Raw genomic sequence first — 16,469 nt, 5'->3', positions numbered from 1 at the left:
GGAAGAATACAGTCACAAATAATGTTTCATCCCCAGAAAAACTCACTAGATGTAGCTGCCTTTTAATTATTCCTCTTGCCATTTACTTTCTACTAGAGGTGCATTTCAAATTTGGAATCTAATTAGAAATCTTAATTGAAAATAGTTTTTTTTAACAAAGAAAAGAAAGCAAAATGATTGGCAAGGAAGCATAACAGGGGCACAAAGTAAAAATAGTGATTGTCCACTCATGTGAGCAAGCACCAGTCTGGGCCTGAGGTGGCCTCTGGACATTCTTATTCTAGTACAATTTGAACTTCACTGAGGAGTTGCCTTGAGCAAGTGAATTGCCTCATTCTCCATAGTTTTATTTCTAAGTCTTTTTTTTTTCCCTTTGGTCTGTGCTGAACTCATTTTTAACTATGCTCTAAATTTGTTATGCATCTGCATCTCCATCGTTAGACTTTTTTAATCTTACTTTTCAGCATGATTTCTACCTTGTGTTTTTACTTGTGTACTGCCTGATGCTTAGCAGCCAGCCTAGACAAACAGCCATAAGCTCCAGGAAGAAAGGAAGCAGTGGGAAGTGAAACAAAAAGGATGTGAGCTTTGAGAACATGAGCAGCAATATAGCAGAGTGTCATCAATGAGACTTCTGCTTATTGGTTCTGTCCAACAGAGGCAAAGACTCAAAGGCAGATTCATTGATCTTTTCATTCAGACTGATTCTTGCAGATGTTATAGATTCCTCTATGCAGGATCTACCTACAATCCAGGCAGTATGTTGCTGAATTTCACATGGCACTTTGGGTATTATAAGATATGATAGATGCTCAGTTAGCATTTGGTTCATTGAGTGACACTGTAACATCACAGGATCAGGGGACAAACAATCCCACTTGTACTATTCTTTGGGTTACAAACTGTGCCTAAGATAGAGTGAGAATGAATCACTGCCTCCAGTGAATGACTCCTTTAGATGACATCTACCCTGTTTGGATGATTTGCTAATGTTCATGCACAGCCCACATCCTTAGCCTTTTGTCTTTGTTTTCTTTTCAAATACTTTATTCTTACTGCCTTTCTCTCTTCCTCTTACTCTTTTTCTTCTTCCCTTTCTCTGTCTCCAAATCTTTTAACTTCCTGACAAATACCATATCCATGCATCGTCACTAGGTGCATGGATCATCATTTTACTACTCTATTGTTTGCTTTGTCTTCAGAAAGTATGCTTTGTTTGACAAGGCTAGATCCTGAGCTCATCACAGAGTCCATGACAACCAAGTCACAGACATGCCCATGCTGTATTCCTTTATCCTTTTCTACCATGAGAGTGGACCTTTAGAAAACTCTTGACTTGCTTCCATTCCAGCTTCTCAGGATTTAGGGAAAAACTTAAAAACATGAATTCTGGGAGATACAGCAGAGCCCGTCTCATCAGACAGAAAGGGTCACCAGGTTATATTTCTGGCATTCCTGGAAGAACAGCTGCACTACTCATTCCACTGAAGAGGCAGGCTGTGGGTTTAACTTTCCTGGCTTCTCTAGTGCTTGTCTGTGTGCACAAGTTTTTTGCCCTCTACACATCAGGAAGGTAGGGTAGAAGTTGTGGAGAAGTTTCCCCATGATTTTTTCAACAATCCAGCATAAATGAATGACATAATTTCACAGCATTTGAGTTCCCAGTATCCCAAAGTTTTAGTAACTGTCATTCCTTTCTGATCACAGAAGATAGTCATGGTATAGAAGGGATTTAATTAAATCAATCCATAACTTGTTCTAGCTCTGTGATAATGTCTTGGACAGTTGTCGGATGGATATGCTGGTAGTATAGTAGCCTTGAACACTACTCTTCACCTGTGTGCTTTTTGTAGATATTCTATTCATTGTGTGAAGCAACTGAATTTTCCTCTTGTAACATTGAACATTGCTTGTTCTTATATTCAGTGTGGGATGATTTTACTAAATAAATATTTAAGATGAAATGTGTGGCTATGTACATATTGGAGAGGTGAGACGCTAGCAGTGAAAGGTTTTAAGATGTGTGATGTGTCTGCATTAGGCAGAAGAAAAGAAAAGGGTCGGTGTGCCATGTTATATTCTTGGTAGATAACCTCAGGCACTCTATGAACGTCTCTGGAGAGCTAAAGTGAAATTCCAGTAATCACATATGTACATTTATTCTTGTCTGCCATAATAAAAAGCAGAAGATAACATTTTAATTAAATCTGTTATCTGTATTACTGTGAAAATTTAAATTTCAAAAGAAAATGAGCAATTCATCATCAGAAACTGCAGATAATTTGATCAATACTATTTGGAACCTGAAATGTATCATCATAAGCAATTCAGTTAGCTCTGTGAATTAATAACTTTGATGATGTCTGCATTAGGAATGTCCTGAGGACATAATCAAAGCTTCAACTTTCATTTTGGTCTGACACATGAAATCTAAGTAGTCTTGGAGATACACACACACACACACACACACACACACACACACACACACACATGCACACACACACACACGTGACCATGCTCACACGGATTTTGAAATCCCTGCCATTGTTCAGGTCCCTTTCTCTAGCCTTCCCCTTAAATACATATAAAATAAGGAACAACTTTATAATCTCCTCTTAAGACATAGTGGAGATGGGCTACTAGATACCATTTGCTTGTAGTACACAGTTGAAAGAAAAGTAGCAGGGAAAAACGTCTGTCATTTAAGTTAGACAATAAAATCTCCTTGTTGCGTTGTTTCTTTAAGTTTAATTTATTTTTTATTATTGTTTGAAGATAACAGAGGAAGTGATTTGAAAACCAGTTAGGATTCAGGGTGCTACCTATATTAGACATTGTGTTCAATTCAAAATGATAGGAGGGATTGCTAAATTGTGAGAGCACTGACCAGGCAAGGAAAAAGGCCTAGGTTTGCTGTCAGCCCTGCATGAAAGATGGGAGCAGTGAAGGCCTGGAATGCCAACCTCTCAGGGACAAAATCACAGGATCTCAATCTCAAGGTCATTCTCAGGCACCATTCAATGAGTTCAAAGTCAGCAGAATACAGGAGAATACATCTCCAAAAGAAAATGACAGCAACCAGTTTTGCCTTGTGATAGCTGTTGCAAAAACTATATTTGGGGTTTCATGTTGCACATATTTTTGTTGATGCATAAATCAGCTGTAGGAAAAAATAGTTGTAAACTTTTAAGATATTCTTCCAACATTTGATGGGAATTCTTAGCCTTTCAGATGATTCATGAGTCATGGTCAGGAAGGTCACAAGGTGAAGGAAGAATGCAACAAGGCTCATTTTAGAAAAGTGCTTCTCAGCCTGTCTAACAACCCTTCCACAGGGGTTGCCTAAGACCATCGGAAAACACAGATATTCACATTTACGTTTATAATAGCAAAAGTAGTTATGAATTACAAGAAGAAATGTATCGTTGAGGTCACCACATCAGAAAGAGACACTGTATTGCAGCATTAGGAAGGTTGAGAACCACTGTCCTGAACAGGAACCTGCTATCTGACAGCTGGGTACATTCTGGGTCTTGAGACCTCATCTCTTCAGACATATTCGTCCCAAATTTCTCAGTCTGTTAATGCCACATTGTGTTAAAGCACTTGATTCGTATGTTTTATTTTGTTTTGTTCCCTTTCATTATTAGCACTTGAACCCAAAGCCTTCCGCAGGCCAGCTAAGCGGTGTACAACTCAACCAAACTCCCAGCCCCTATTCTAATCATGATTGGTAGTATGTGGACATATCACTAAATGGCTCAAGAGGAGCTGGAGATTAAATGAAGCCTTCAATCACCATTCCTCAGGGCACTTTCTCTCTTGAAGATTGATAGAACAAAACGGAAACAGTCAGGACTAAAAGCCCATTTACAATCCAAGAGCAGGAAGCAGCCAGTGTTTCCCATCCACAGGCTCCTCAGGACACTGACCCGAAGCAAGGCTCCTCCAGTCGTTTAACTTAGCATGCCATACCATTCTATTTTATATAGGCTTGGTTGACCATGAAATTTCCTACGTAATTCTCAAATTGTTACATTAAGTCCATGAGTGTTTCTGCCTTTCACATTCTTGGGGGATTATTTCCTTTTTCTCTGTCTTGTAAGGACATGCCCTGCCCCCTACTATTTTCTCAAAGTGCATAAAGGCCCACAGTGCAGACATTGAGGTGGCACTGTCATTTTCTAAGGCCTGAAGCAGGCGTCCTGTGTGGCTATGATCTCATGTGAGACTACAGATGCATAACCATACTCTACTTTTGCTCACTTTTTGTCACAGTTATTGGCCAAGCTTCTGTCCTCTGCAAATTTTGCTTAGGGACATTATCTCCTCCTGGTCCCCAAGTTCCAGCTTTTATTCTTTTAAATGATTAGATGATTTAATTTCCTTGGAAAATTCCTATATAACACCTGCCATGCATAGTTTCTTTGTGATTTAGACGCTAGTCAGTTTCAGCCACCCACTTACCTCATGGTTGTACTTAGAAGTTCTCGTCGCTTAGAATGGGACACTTAACTTACCTGCCATATCTTTCCCCTTAGATAGCTTCCCAATTCAGCCCAAAGGACTTCAATTTCCTTATTAGTATCACATTATTAGTTTCATCTTTTTCTCAATGCACTGTGAGACAAATGTTTAACACTGTGTCATTTGCACTGTCCCTTGCTAGGCTGCTGGGTACTTTGGGAGAAAGACACCAAGTAGTTAAACTGCTGGACCCCCTCATCTGTGGTGTCAAGGCCAGACCACTTGTTCCTACCCAGCACTCATAACAGTCAACTTGAGACTCCATCTACCTACCTACACACAGCCTCTTTATTTCTTCCCGGCACACGGCTTTGTCTCTTTTTAGTTAAGTTCCTCAAAATATGTAAAACATAAGGGAATAAAGAAAAATAGAATATATGTTTTTTTTAATCCCTAAGAAAATTCTACAGAAGCAATTTAAAACTACCATGTTCTCTTCCAGACCACATTCCCAGGGCCTCCTGCTTTGCCAGCATCACACTTCATCATGTATTTCCCTGTAGTTGTGCTTCCTGTCTATATAATCTGTGCAAAATGGAGCTCCAGAGTGTTGTTCTACATGTTTTAAATTATTGGAGTGTTGGCTTACATGTTTTTGAATCTTTCTAAACATCATCCCAGTCTCCTGTCTTCCTGTCCCTCTTGTCTTACTCTCCCTTTCTCAATATTTTCTGAACTTGATCTTTTTGTTATAGGAAACAAAAATCTATTAACTTTGCTGCCAGATACAATGGGAAATCCACAATATACTGATGTACTCTTATTGATGAGTATTTAGCCTATTTGTAACACTTTTTATTATTGGAACTTTAATAGTTGTAAACATTCTCCAAATTATTTATTTGCTTGCATTTCTAAGTGTTTGTTTTGAATATCTGCTTGAAAGTGGTATATGTTTTCCAGAACCAGACATTGCCAGCTTGGTTTCCACTGTGGCGAATGCTCCACCACTGCAGAAGCTTGCATGGTTTAAGTATTCACCAATTTTACATGTGTGGAATTTAATAGTTCTACCCATTGATGACTATGAGGTTATATCTCATTTACTTTGCCAGACTTCTAGTGAATTTAAAAATTTCTCAATATGTTTCTTAGTCAGGTCTGTCCAATATTTTAATTACTAGTTCATGTATTCACAAGGATTTTATTTTTCTGTCTGAGTTGTTTTGCCTTTCATTACTAATTAACTGACATTTTAAATATTTTCTGGAAAATAAATCTTCATCTATTATACTTGTTATTTATACTTTTTACTTTGTTCTGCTTTTGAAGTTGTAATTTGAATTTTTCTAATTTCAAATTATAAGTTTAGTTTATGAATTTGTGATCCCTTTTCCTAATAATGCATTTAAAATTATTGCTTTTGCTCCAACCTTATTTTGACACATTTTCCTTTATTTTAAACACTTAAAATGTATCTTTATAATTTCATTTTTGTTTCATGAGTTATATGAAAATGTGTTATCTAATTCCTATCCATTTGGAGGATTTCTAAATATCATTTACTTAGTAATTTCCAGTTTCATTTTATTGTGGCCACAAATGTATTTACTATGAATTATTTCTTTTAAACTTGTTGAGGATTGTTTTGTGATCCAAAATAATCTATCTTAGTGAATTTTTCACATTCACTTTGAAAATGAAAATGTAAATTGTGTTATTTGGTGGGTAGGTTTCTAGATGGTAGCTAGGTTAGTTTGTCAGTAAGGTTTTGTCTGTATCTGTACTAAAGAGGAACATTGATGCTTCCAAGTGTAACAATGAGTTTATCTAATTTTTTTCTTAAGATACTATTTTTATAATTAATAAAGTGTATAGAAGAGGAAGAATAAAATATTCAACTAAGTATCCATTTTGTGGTTACTAATATTGTGTAGCATACAATATCTATAGGAAACAGTAAAAAGAAAGCCCACTTTATACTTTGCTGTAAAACTCATATTACTTTCTGCAGTGTTAGTCAAATATACTGAATTATTTTTTTATTATTTTATTATTTTGACTTCAATGCACTGTATTTCCTATACTTAATAATGGCAAGACTTTTTACTGTAAGGTTTGTATTTGATTTTCCCATAAAATAGACACCTCATAAGGTAATGCATAATTTCAGTACATTGGGTTAATGGATCGCAACTACTGTGAGCAGTGGGCATGTCATTTTTGATAATGAATTCCAGTTACACATGGAATATAAAAGGCAAATCGCTTTATATGTAACTAACATAAGTAAATGTTTTTTATTTATTTTTTCCATTGTTTTTATTTTATATAACCAAGTCCTTTTAAATGAAAACTAACATTTATAGACAGTATTTGGGAATTTGGGCATTGTTCTTTCCAAACTACTTCCTGCTGGTAAGGGGCGCTGTCATGGGGGATTCGAAGAAGATTCAGAAATCCTGGCTGTAGTCTGTAAGGCTGCTTTGTCCAGCTGAAGTAAATGTTTTTTAAATAAAGTTATTTTTCTTTTTTTGATAATACTTTTTTATTCAAATTTGAAACAAGCTTGTTTTTCATGTCAGTGCTAGTCCCCTCACTCTCCCCCCTCCCCTGCTCCCCTTCCAATCCCTATCACATCCCCTTTCTGCTCCCCAGGGAGGGTGAGGCCTTCCATGGGGGATCTTCAAAGTCTGTCATATCATTTGGAGCAGGGCCTAGGTCCTCCCCGTGTGTCTAGGCTGAGAGAGTATCCCTCTATGTGGAATGGGCTTCCAAAATCCATTCATATGCTAGGGTTAAATACTGATCCACTACCAAAGGCCCCATAGACTGCCCAGTCCTCCTAGCTAACACTCATGTTCAGGAGGGCTGTCTTCAGCCTGTTCTTGACTCCTTTGTTCATCAATCTTCTCTCTCAATCTATATTGTTAGATTTATATAATTCATATAGGGTTATTATGTCATTTGGTGATTAACATTTTATAGTTAATAGTAACCCTGCTAACATAATATTAGTGGCAGCAAAATCAAATATGTAAACATTTGAGAAATCACTCCAGCCTTCTTCTGCTATGTGTCTGTAGTATACACGTTTCTCATCCCTTTGTTTCTTACCTGTCTATGCTTCCAGATTGAAATTAAACAAATATAAAGGCAAATACTGTAAAATAATATAAAGTTCCCATTTTCTATTCTGTACAATCTTGTTCTGAACATTAGTGTTTGTGATAAATTACATGTAATATAATTATTTATATGCTATTGTGGTTTTGTTCTATTTCTGTGGTGGAAGGGGGGCGGTGAGAGGTGAATGCCTTGCAGACACTTGGCTGTGCTGATGTTTTCAAAAGCTCCTGACAGGGCTTCAGACCCAAATCCAGGACATTGCAAATTTAAGAGAATTCCTTGAATCCAGCACAGAACACCCATTCTTTCCTCTGTGTCCCTTTCCTCTCCATTCCAGTCTTAAAACCTGCCCATCCCAGGCCTGGAGTTTATGACTGGAGGGGCAGCAGGACCACACTGGCTCACACCAATGCCTTTGCTCCTCTTCATGGCACCTGCACCAGCTCCAGCTAAGAAGAAGGCAACTTGAAGAGCCCAAGGACTCTGGTTCCCAGTTGTCCTTTTTAAGAATCTTTGTGTTTTGTGATAGATTTTCCCCTGTTCACTCCTGCAGCCTTAGCCATGTGGAATGGAATTCCAGAAGCTGCCAGCACTTTCCTTGGTCCTCCCACTTTGTTCCCTTGACACTTTGGTTGTCCCCTCACCTCCCTTCAATCACTGTCACCAGTGGTAGTAGGTTCCCTGCAATTCTAAAACAGTCCTGTGTGATTCCATGACCAGTTTGTTTCTTAACTGTTCTTCCAAGCTAGCAGGTGTTTAGAATGAGGGAAAAATTCTCACCAATGGTTGCTGTTACATTTAAATAAAGACCTTGAATATTGAAAAAAAATGCACATGAATTTTTTGTTGTATTCTATACCCATTACTAACTTATATATGTTCAAGTGCTATTAATGATTATCCTAGGATTGCCATATCCTGTGTAATTCTTCAGTGTCTACATCCTAATGTGTTTATAGAATAATCACATACTGTATCTTCAATATATAAGCAATACAGTGTATTCTTCATTTTCTTCTCATTATTTTTAGTGTTGGTGACACACGTATATATATATATGTATATATATATGTATATATATATTTGTTTATATGCAATAAACACAAAATATTTTCTTATTAATTTTGCTATAAACTAGTAGTTGCTGTCTCTGAACTATAGGTCAAATATGGAGTACAGTTAGTTTTTTATGTAAATTTTGTCAGCAAAGTGTCTATTATTTATATATTATCAATGGCTGATTTTGCATAGCAGCTTCTAAACTATTTGTAACAATAATAACAAAAATACAGTCCACAAATTGTTATTTTTTTTTTTTTTACTTTTTTCTTTTAGTACTGCAGGACAAACCAGGGTCTTGTACATTTACTGTCTGAGCCTAAAATACCCACCTTTGACTTAGTCAATTATCTTTTGTACTTATTAAAAGCAAGAAAAATAAATAAAATTATCTTTTATATTTTGTAATGCAGTCTCCAAAACTGTTCATTTCATAGTCCTGCATGTCTCTGCCATGCTTGAAGAATTCCTTTTACCATTTTGCAAAGTGCTGATAATAAGATTGTCATTCCTTTTTTATTTTTTTTTCTGGATGAAGAGCCTCTTCAGTGCTTAGCAGTTATTTTTGCCTTGTGTAGAATGCTGGGTTGACGGGTTTTCTTACTTCAGAACATTGAAGATGTCATTCTGTTCTTTTAACAGGAAACCATTGAAACTGTTGTGCTTCTCAATTTGTTTTCTTTGGTTTAGGCTATTCAGGATTTTCCCCTGTGATGGGTCACAGTGCTATGAGTAGGACTTATGCTGGAGTGTGTGTGTGTGTGTGTGTGTGTGTGTGTGTGTGTGTGTGTGTGATGCTTGTGGTTTAATGGTGTATGGGAGGTGGGCTATTCCCTTGCTTGATGTTTTCTGAGCACCTTTGGATATGTGTTTTGATGTCTTTCAACATTTTTGGAGCAATCTCAGTCCTCAAATATTTGCTCTGTTCTCTCTTCTGAGAGTCAGATTTCACATGCTTGGTATTGTCACCAACATGTTGTTACTGATCTCTTCTTTGTTTTTTGTGTCTCTGTTTGGGTATATTATATTGACCTATGTTTTGATTTCTAGTTTCTAGGTTATAACAGATCTGTGGATAAGTCTGCCAAAGACAGTCTTCATTGTGTTGCTCCCATTGTGTTTTACATTTTTAATTAATATTTCTTTGTTTTTGAGTTCCTATCTTTACTATAATTTCTCATCTGCTTGTGTAGAAGTTTCTGCTAGAGTCTTCACAACAGTTTCTTTCAAATTCTGGTTTTGGTAATTTCAGCATCTGTGCACTACCTGGCTGTGGCTTCTTAAATTATGTTCTGACATTTCATCTTAAAAGACTTTCTTTGTTTTAGTCCTCCTCCCCAAGTCTGTTCCTCACATTCTAATTCTCCTCCTCCTCATTTTTCTTCACCTCTTCCTTTTCCTTGTTTATTTTCCTATTTGTCTTTATCTTCATGCTATGTAGAACAGCAGAACTTGAATTAAAGGGGGTTCATGGCTGGAGTCAGACATCCCATTTTACTTTAAAGCCTTTAAGGTGTTTGTGCTTGTGAGCTAGAATCAATCTAGTCAGTATTTTAGCAGCCTTCAGTACTGTTACTATGAATACTTTCAGTGCATAGCTAACTACACATCCTACTGGCATTGCTCCTACACAGTAGGAGTAACACTGGGAGGTTGGCTACTTTACTCTCTGCTCTCAACTTTAGGCTTTTTCTGGGAGATATGTTCACTGTTCACAAATGAACTGTGGTATTTTCACAATGTTCACAAGTGTGCTCTGTTTTAATTGAGGTGGGGCAGGGGTCAGTCAGGGCTGCTCTCTGCTGAATTCTTAGAGCCTAGATCTTAGATAGTAAGCTCCTTGACATTAGGTCACTGTGCCAGTGTCTGTAAGTCCTCAGTGGTTCTGTAATAGATTCCCACTGCTTTCTTGTTTTCCACTCTTTAACTATGATGGGTCTAGGGTTGTACTCTCATGGAAACAGTATCTGTCATTTCAGCTTTGCAGGGAGGTGACTAGACTAGTGCTATGTGCATTTTCTGCAGTGACTGCTTTCCCCTCCCACAGGCATGTGTCACAAAGAGGTGTCATCTAGACACCCACTCTGCTCTGTGTTTCTCATAAGCACCTGAATGATGCTTAAGACAAAGGACCTATTGATGAGAATATACAACTCATTAATTATGGATCTTAGAAGTCTTCCCCCCATGATGCTACTTCTGAATTATTTGTAGTTCATCAAACATTCTGGCTGAGTTCATACTACAAGTTTGGGCCTGGCATTCTTCTCATTCTTGGTTCCATGTAGGTAGCTGTTTTTCTAGACTTGGATCAACTGATGGCCTTGAGACTTTTTCCTAATTCATTAGTGGAAAATTTTAATTATATGATTTTTTTTTCTTGACTGTGGGGTGGGAATGATTATCTTTTCAGTTTCTGCAAATGGAAGCTGGAAAGTTCTGTGTCTATTTTCTACGTGTGCATATTATTTTCTCATTGTTATAGTATTGTTTTCTCATAGATCATTTTATTTTAATGTTTACAAATGTCTTAGATTTCTATCGCTGTGGTTAAACACCATGACCAAATGTAACTTGAGGAAGTAAGGGTTTATTTCAGCTTATATGTCCTAATCACAGCCTGTCATGTAGGGAAGTCAAAGCAAGAACACAAATCAGGAACCTGGAGAAAAACCTAAAGCATGGGCCATAAAATAGTGCTACTCTGTTATTAGAAGGTTTTATCACCAGCCTGGTCCCAGAGCCATGCCAGTCCCAAATAACACACAGAGACACTGTATTAGATATAAAGCTGTTCGCTAGTTACTAGCATTTCTTATTGACTAGCTCTGTCTGAAATATTAACCCATTTCTATTTATCTAAGTATTTCTATGTGGTCTTACCAGAAAGAGAGTCGGGGCCTCTGCTGTCTTGGTCTAACATGTTGACTCTCATACCTCTTCCCAAAACCTCCCTGTCTCCTTGTCCTGCCTATCTTGCTTTCTTATTGGCCAACAGGGCTTTATTCATTAACCAGTAAGAGAAGTATATCATTTAATTGCAACCTGAGTACCATTACTATACCTTTTGAATGTAGTCACTGTAATACTGGATTCTTCTTTCTTATCTTTTTGTAATTTTTATTACAATTTCAGTCCTTTTTAAAAACTTTTTAATGTAACTTTTCTTTAACCATTTCTCAAGCATGACCTAACTATATTAATATGAAACAGTGTAGTAGAGGGTGTTGTCTGAAACATACCACAACAGCTAAGTACATTGTGTTTGCTATCATGTCTTGTGCCCATTGTTTACCTTCAGCACTGTATACTGACCAGAAGATGTCATTTGGTCTGGATGTCAGTAATGAATGGCTGGCACCACACTGCAACCTTTTAATGTTGAAGACATTCATATTGCCCTGTCTCTGTGGAATGTGTGTGGTCAGTATCTTCTTAATTAACCATGGTGTCTGTTCATGACTCTATGAGCATGTCAGAGTTTCATTGCAATGTGAAGTATGTAAAATATTTAACAGTGCTAATTACATGGTCTATGAGAAATTTTGTTCAATTAAATGTAACTTGAATGTAGCTACCCATCATTTAGCCTCCTCTGGGAAAGCAGGAGAGAACCAACAGAACTTTCTAACTGTTGTGTAGTACAACTCTGCATTTTATTCATTGCTCTTCTGAGTAGGTCTAAAGGTAGAAGAGCTAGACTGAAGAGTCACTATGTGTGGTATGCAGAAACCACTCTTTGTGTGTGACCAGAAAACGAGAAAACTAGCAAACAGACACAGAAAGGAAGCCAACCATAGCAGTAGGTAAATACTGTACTAACTACTTGGAAATTCAGTGGTTTTATGGAGCTTTGCTACTGATATATACTGAGGACCATGTCTCAGTAGTATCACATCACAAATATTCTTCAATGTCACATAAGAAAATAAAAATAGGACCTCATGCTCAGCAGAAGCACTTACTTTCCCCTTATGCACTGACTTCACTTGCTGTATGTGTTTCAAGTAGATGGCACAAGATCTGAGAAGTATCTACCTCCCTCTTCTTGTCTCTCCATTACACAAGTGTACATGTGCACCTGGGTTAGCATTTATTTTATCAATTATTCATATTCACTGTTCTGGTTGCCTATTTTATCAAGGATTGCATCACCTTGTGTGTGTCTTTTAATTTTTTTAAATGATTGATCAGGATTAAGAATTGAGTATTTAATTAAAATGTTATAATGAGAAGATCCATATATCTAAGTGCCACAGAATTTCAGCTCTTTGAGAGACTATGCAATGAATATGTGTGTATTTATCAGAAAAGAGTTATAAATTTAATAGGCAAAAAAAATTAAAAAGAATTGTCTTAATTCAAAAAGTATTTTGAAATTGATGGTTATGATCATAATTAGATCAATTGATGGCAAACAGTTCTTTACCTTAGACAATAGTCTCTTCCTTACTAGCCAATAAGCATTTATATGCATCTATTTTGTAATATTTTTCTAAAGATTCAGTTTGCTTTCTGTATGTACTTTTTGCCAGTTGATTTCTGAGAAGTAAAGATGAATCTTAAATGTGGCTACTTTGTCAAGAACAACAGAATGCAGGACTGTTGATTTGTGGGTTTTGAGGTCACATCAGTATTCTAAACCAAACTTTTAGCTGTTATCTCGTTAAACAGTACTGTGTAGACATTTAATGATTTTTGCACATTTTGATTCAGCTGGTAACTTGATTTAAAACAACATTGATTTTTTTTTCCAATTCATTCTTGGTCATGTATATCAACATGAATTTGTAACTATCTATAACAGGGTATTAAGTGTGGGTGGGTTCCTTTTCAGAGTTGATTGCCATTGGTTTTCTGTTGCTTTCATTTTCCTTTGAGCTTCAACTTGAGAATTATTTTTCATTCTTTTCACACCATACCCCAATCATTAGATAATTAAAGCACTATCAGACAGAACAGTAGGGGACTCTGGAAAATAACAATGCTGGGAACTCCCCTTTTCAACCTGTGGGCCCCTCTTGGAAGAAAAGTGAAGGCCAAATTATGGTTATGTGTTCATGACTAATGCTTTGACGAGTGCAGAAAAGGACATGAGGGACATAAAGGGAAATTCCAATAGAAGGAGTCACAGTGATGATCATAGTGGCAAAGCAGGCAAATATCTTCACAGGATGCCATCTGTTCTTGCCACCTACTCTATTAGGTGCACATTTAGTAAGCAACCCTGCATTTGTGTTCTAGCTCAGTAAACTAAATTGAAGGGATGGATATATGAACATTAATCTAGAAACCCTGTACCTATCTTCTAGTTCATAAAATAAAATTTAAGGGATGAATATACTTTTCTGGATTTAGAAATTCCTTATATGACTCTAATCATTACCTTGAAAACATTAACTTAGCCTAGAGCTTCCAGGGCATGGTGTAGCTTGATACTGCAAGTGTGAGGGGGCTGAGCATGAAGCAAAGGTAATTTATAAGTAGCTGTAGTTCCTATATTAATTATTAGCTTGAATTGAGCTTTGAAATGACTGTAATCTTGAATCTTGATGTTTTCTATGTGCAGAATTTCGCAGTGGGATATTAGATCATTAGTGTGAAGATACATTGACATCAAACCAGAACCCATTATCTGATACTATTTGAATAAGTCACCGTGGATAATAAGTCAGTTGTGAGGTGGATCATGGAAATCAAAGAGGAAGGAACTTCAGAAGAAGGCCAGCATTTTCTTCCTACAGCTCAGGCAATTGACCCTGAGGACACTCAGTTCACAAGTAAGTATGTCCTACCTCCTTTAGGTCTCTGAAGAGACAAACTGGGTTAATCAAACACATATCCCTATGCATTCACAGAAACCTAGATTCCAGAAAGCAGCATGAGCTTACCCCATTGTTTTCCCCTTCTGTCTGTGCTTTGGGCTGTGGGTGCATGCCATTCTTTTCAGCTTTTATCTTGGGTGAGACAGATGATAGGCCAGTATGAACCAGTATCCAATGACCAAGTTTTCAAACAGGTATAATCATGCACTGATAAATATATTTTATGGACCCTTTCCAGATGTTAATCATTATTAAAAATAGCTTCCATTTGATACTTATTTATTCTTATAGAGAATCAATATTTTGGAAGCTACATATTGTTAAGAACAAATGGTACATGAAAGCATTAATGAAAAATGTTATGCAAATTTCCCTTGCTGTTCTACCAGCTGGCAAATAGAAAGCTTACACATTTGACCAAGACTGAAATCTGAACATTGGAATCAGGTTTTTTTTTTTGTGTGTGTGTGTGTTACTTACGTAATTAAGAAATTTAATAGAATACTGTTTTCTCTCATGCTTAAAATTCTAGGTTTCCTTTTAGTTTAAACAGTGTCCTTTTCTTTTGGAACAATATTTTTTCTAATTTTTTAGCATTAGCAAATATATACCTAACCTCATTAAATTTATATCTTAAAAATTATCTTCATAAAATGGTATCAGTTGGATGCATTGCCATTAAATTTGGTTTTCAAAGCTTAGAGCAAAATTAATTATTACTATCTAAAACAAAAACACAGTTTGATTATTTCACAAGAACTTACATAATGATTCTAACATCTCTCAGACAATCTAACATTGCTAACAGAAACATTTTAAATGGTAACTGTGCTAAAAAAAAAAAAAAAAAAAAAAAAGAAAGAAAGAAAAAGAAAAAAGAAAATGCTCACTCTGCGAATAAAAAGGCATTGCATTTTATTCAAAAAGGTGGCTTTAAAAATAGATTACTGACCAAATGCCAATTAATTTAAACAGTCTCTGAGGAATATACAAACAACAGCTTTACATTTATTGTTAGGTGATATAATTTTCTATGTTTTACTTTGGTTTCTTTGGCTACTTCTGAATTGTAACAAGTGGAATGCCATTCATTCACATCCTTGCCCATGCTTGCTTGGGATAACTATTGACTGTCTCTGGTCTTCAACATCTGCCTCCAGAATCTGTTCCTGCATGATTGTCTAACTCCCTAACAGTTACCCACCACATGTGTAGACCCTCATTCTGAGACTCACTTTCCCACTCCTGCTCCATCTTTCATCATTTTATATACTGTGTTCTTTAGGGAATATCACTGACAAAAAGAGTAGAAGTGTTGAATAATGAATACATAGAGAAAATAAGCAGTCCCATATCCATGCCTGCTAGAACATGGTTGGAGTCATCCCCATTGTTAATGTTTCTATATTTACAAGTCAGAAAGCTTGAAAGAAAACCCACTTGAGAAAGTCCCTTGATGAGGGGGGTTCTTTGTAAAACTCCAACCTCTATTTACAAACCCCAAAAACAAATAGACACAATTGGCAAACATGTTTTATATTTATCATTTTGGGGTTTCTCTGTGGATATGAAGTTATCTTTATTTCAGTTGAATTTACTACAAATACTTTGCCTTCACTTGAGAATTCATAATGGTAAAGCCTGTTTTTCTAACTGTTTATACAGTCTGCCAAAAATGTACATATTTTGCATGTGAAATACTGATATGCTATTATAGTATTAATAACAAATATTTATAAAACCTTAAATTATCCTTATTATTTATAGGCCTCCAGAAGATTCCCAACGAACCACAGTTGGAATTCATCCTTGGTAAGGAATTCTGTTTTATTTATAGCAATCAGTAGAATGAGTATTTGTGCAGAAGTTTCCAAATTATAGGTGTACTTTATATATATACATATATATGTATGTATATATATATATATAATTACATCTTACTTTTTATAAACATTGTTCTTTAAAAAATATCTCCCCATAACAGTAATT

General features: G+C 36.3%; 1 protein-coding gene across 2 annotated transcripts in view; it reads left to right on the top strand.

The window, feature by feature from the left end:
• Positions 1-14,227: 14,227 nt before the first annotated feature.
• Inpp4b (inositol polyphosphate-4-phosphatase type II B) overlaps positions 14,228-16,469 on the top strand; it is a 330,540-nt gene continuing 328,298 nt past the window's right edge. For both annotated transcript variants that reach the window (XM_051205838.1, XM_051205837.1), the window contains exons 1-2: positions 14,228-14,435; positions 16,248-16,292. In XM_051205838.1, the coding sequence (XP_051061795.1) occupies positions 14,345-14,435; positions 16,248-16,292 (136 nt within the window). In that variant the 5' untranslated portion in view covers positions 14,228-14,344. The remainder of the gene's footprint in view (positions 14,436-16,247; positions 16,293-16,469) is intronic.

Source organism: Phodopus roborovskii, unplaced genomic scaffold (assembly GCF_943737965.1).
Source record: "Phodopus roborovskii unplaced genomic scaffold, PHOROB, whole genome shotgun sequence".
Taxonomy (NCBI): Eukaryota; Metazoa; Chordata; class Mammalia; order Rodentia; family Cricetidae; genus Phodopus; species Phodopus roborovskii.
This window is presented reverse-complemented; position numbering and strand designations above follow the sequence as displayed.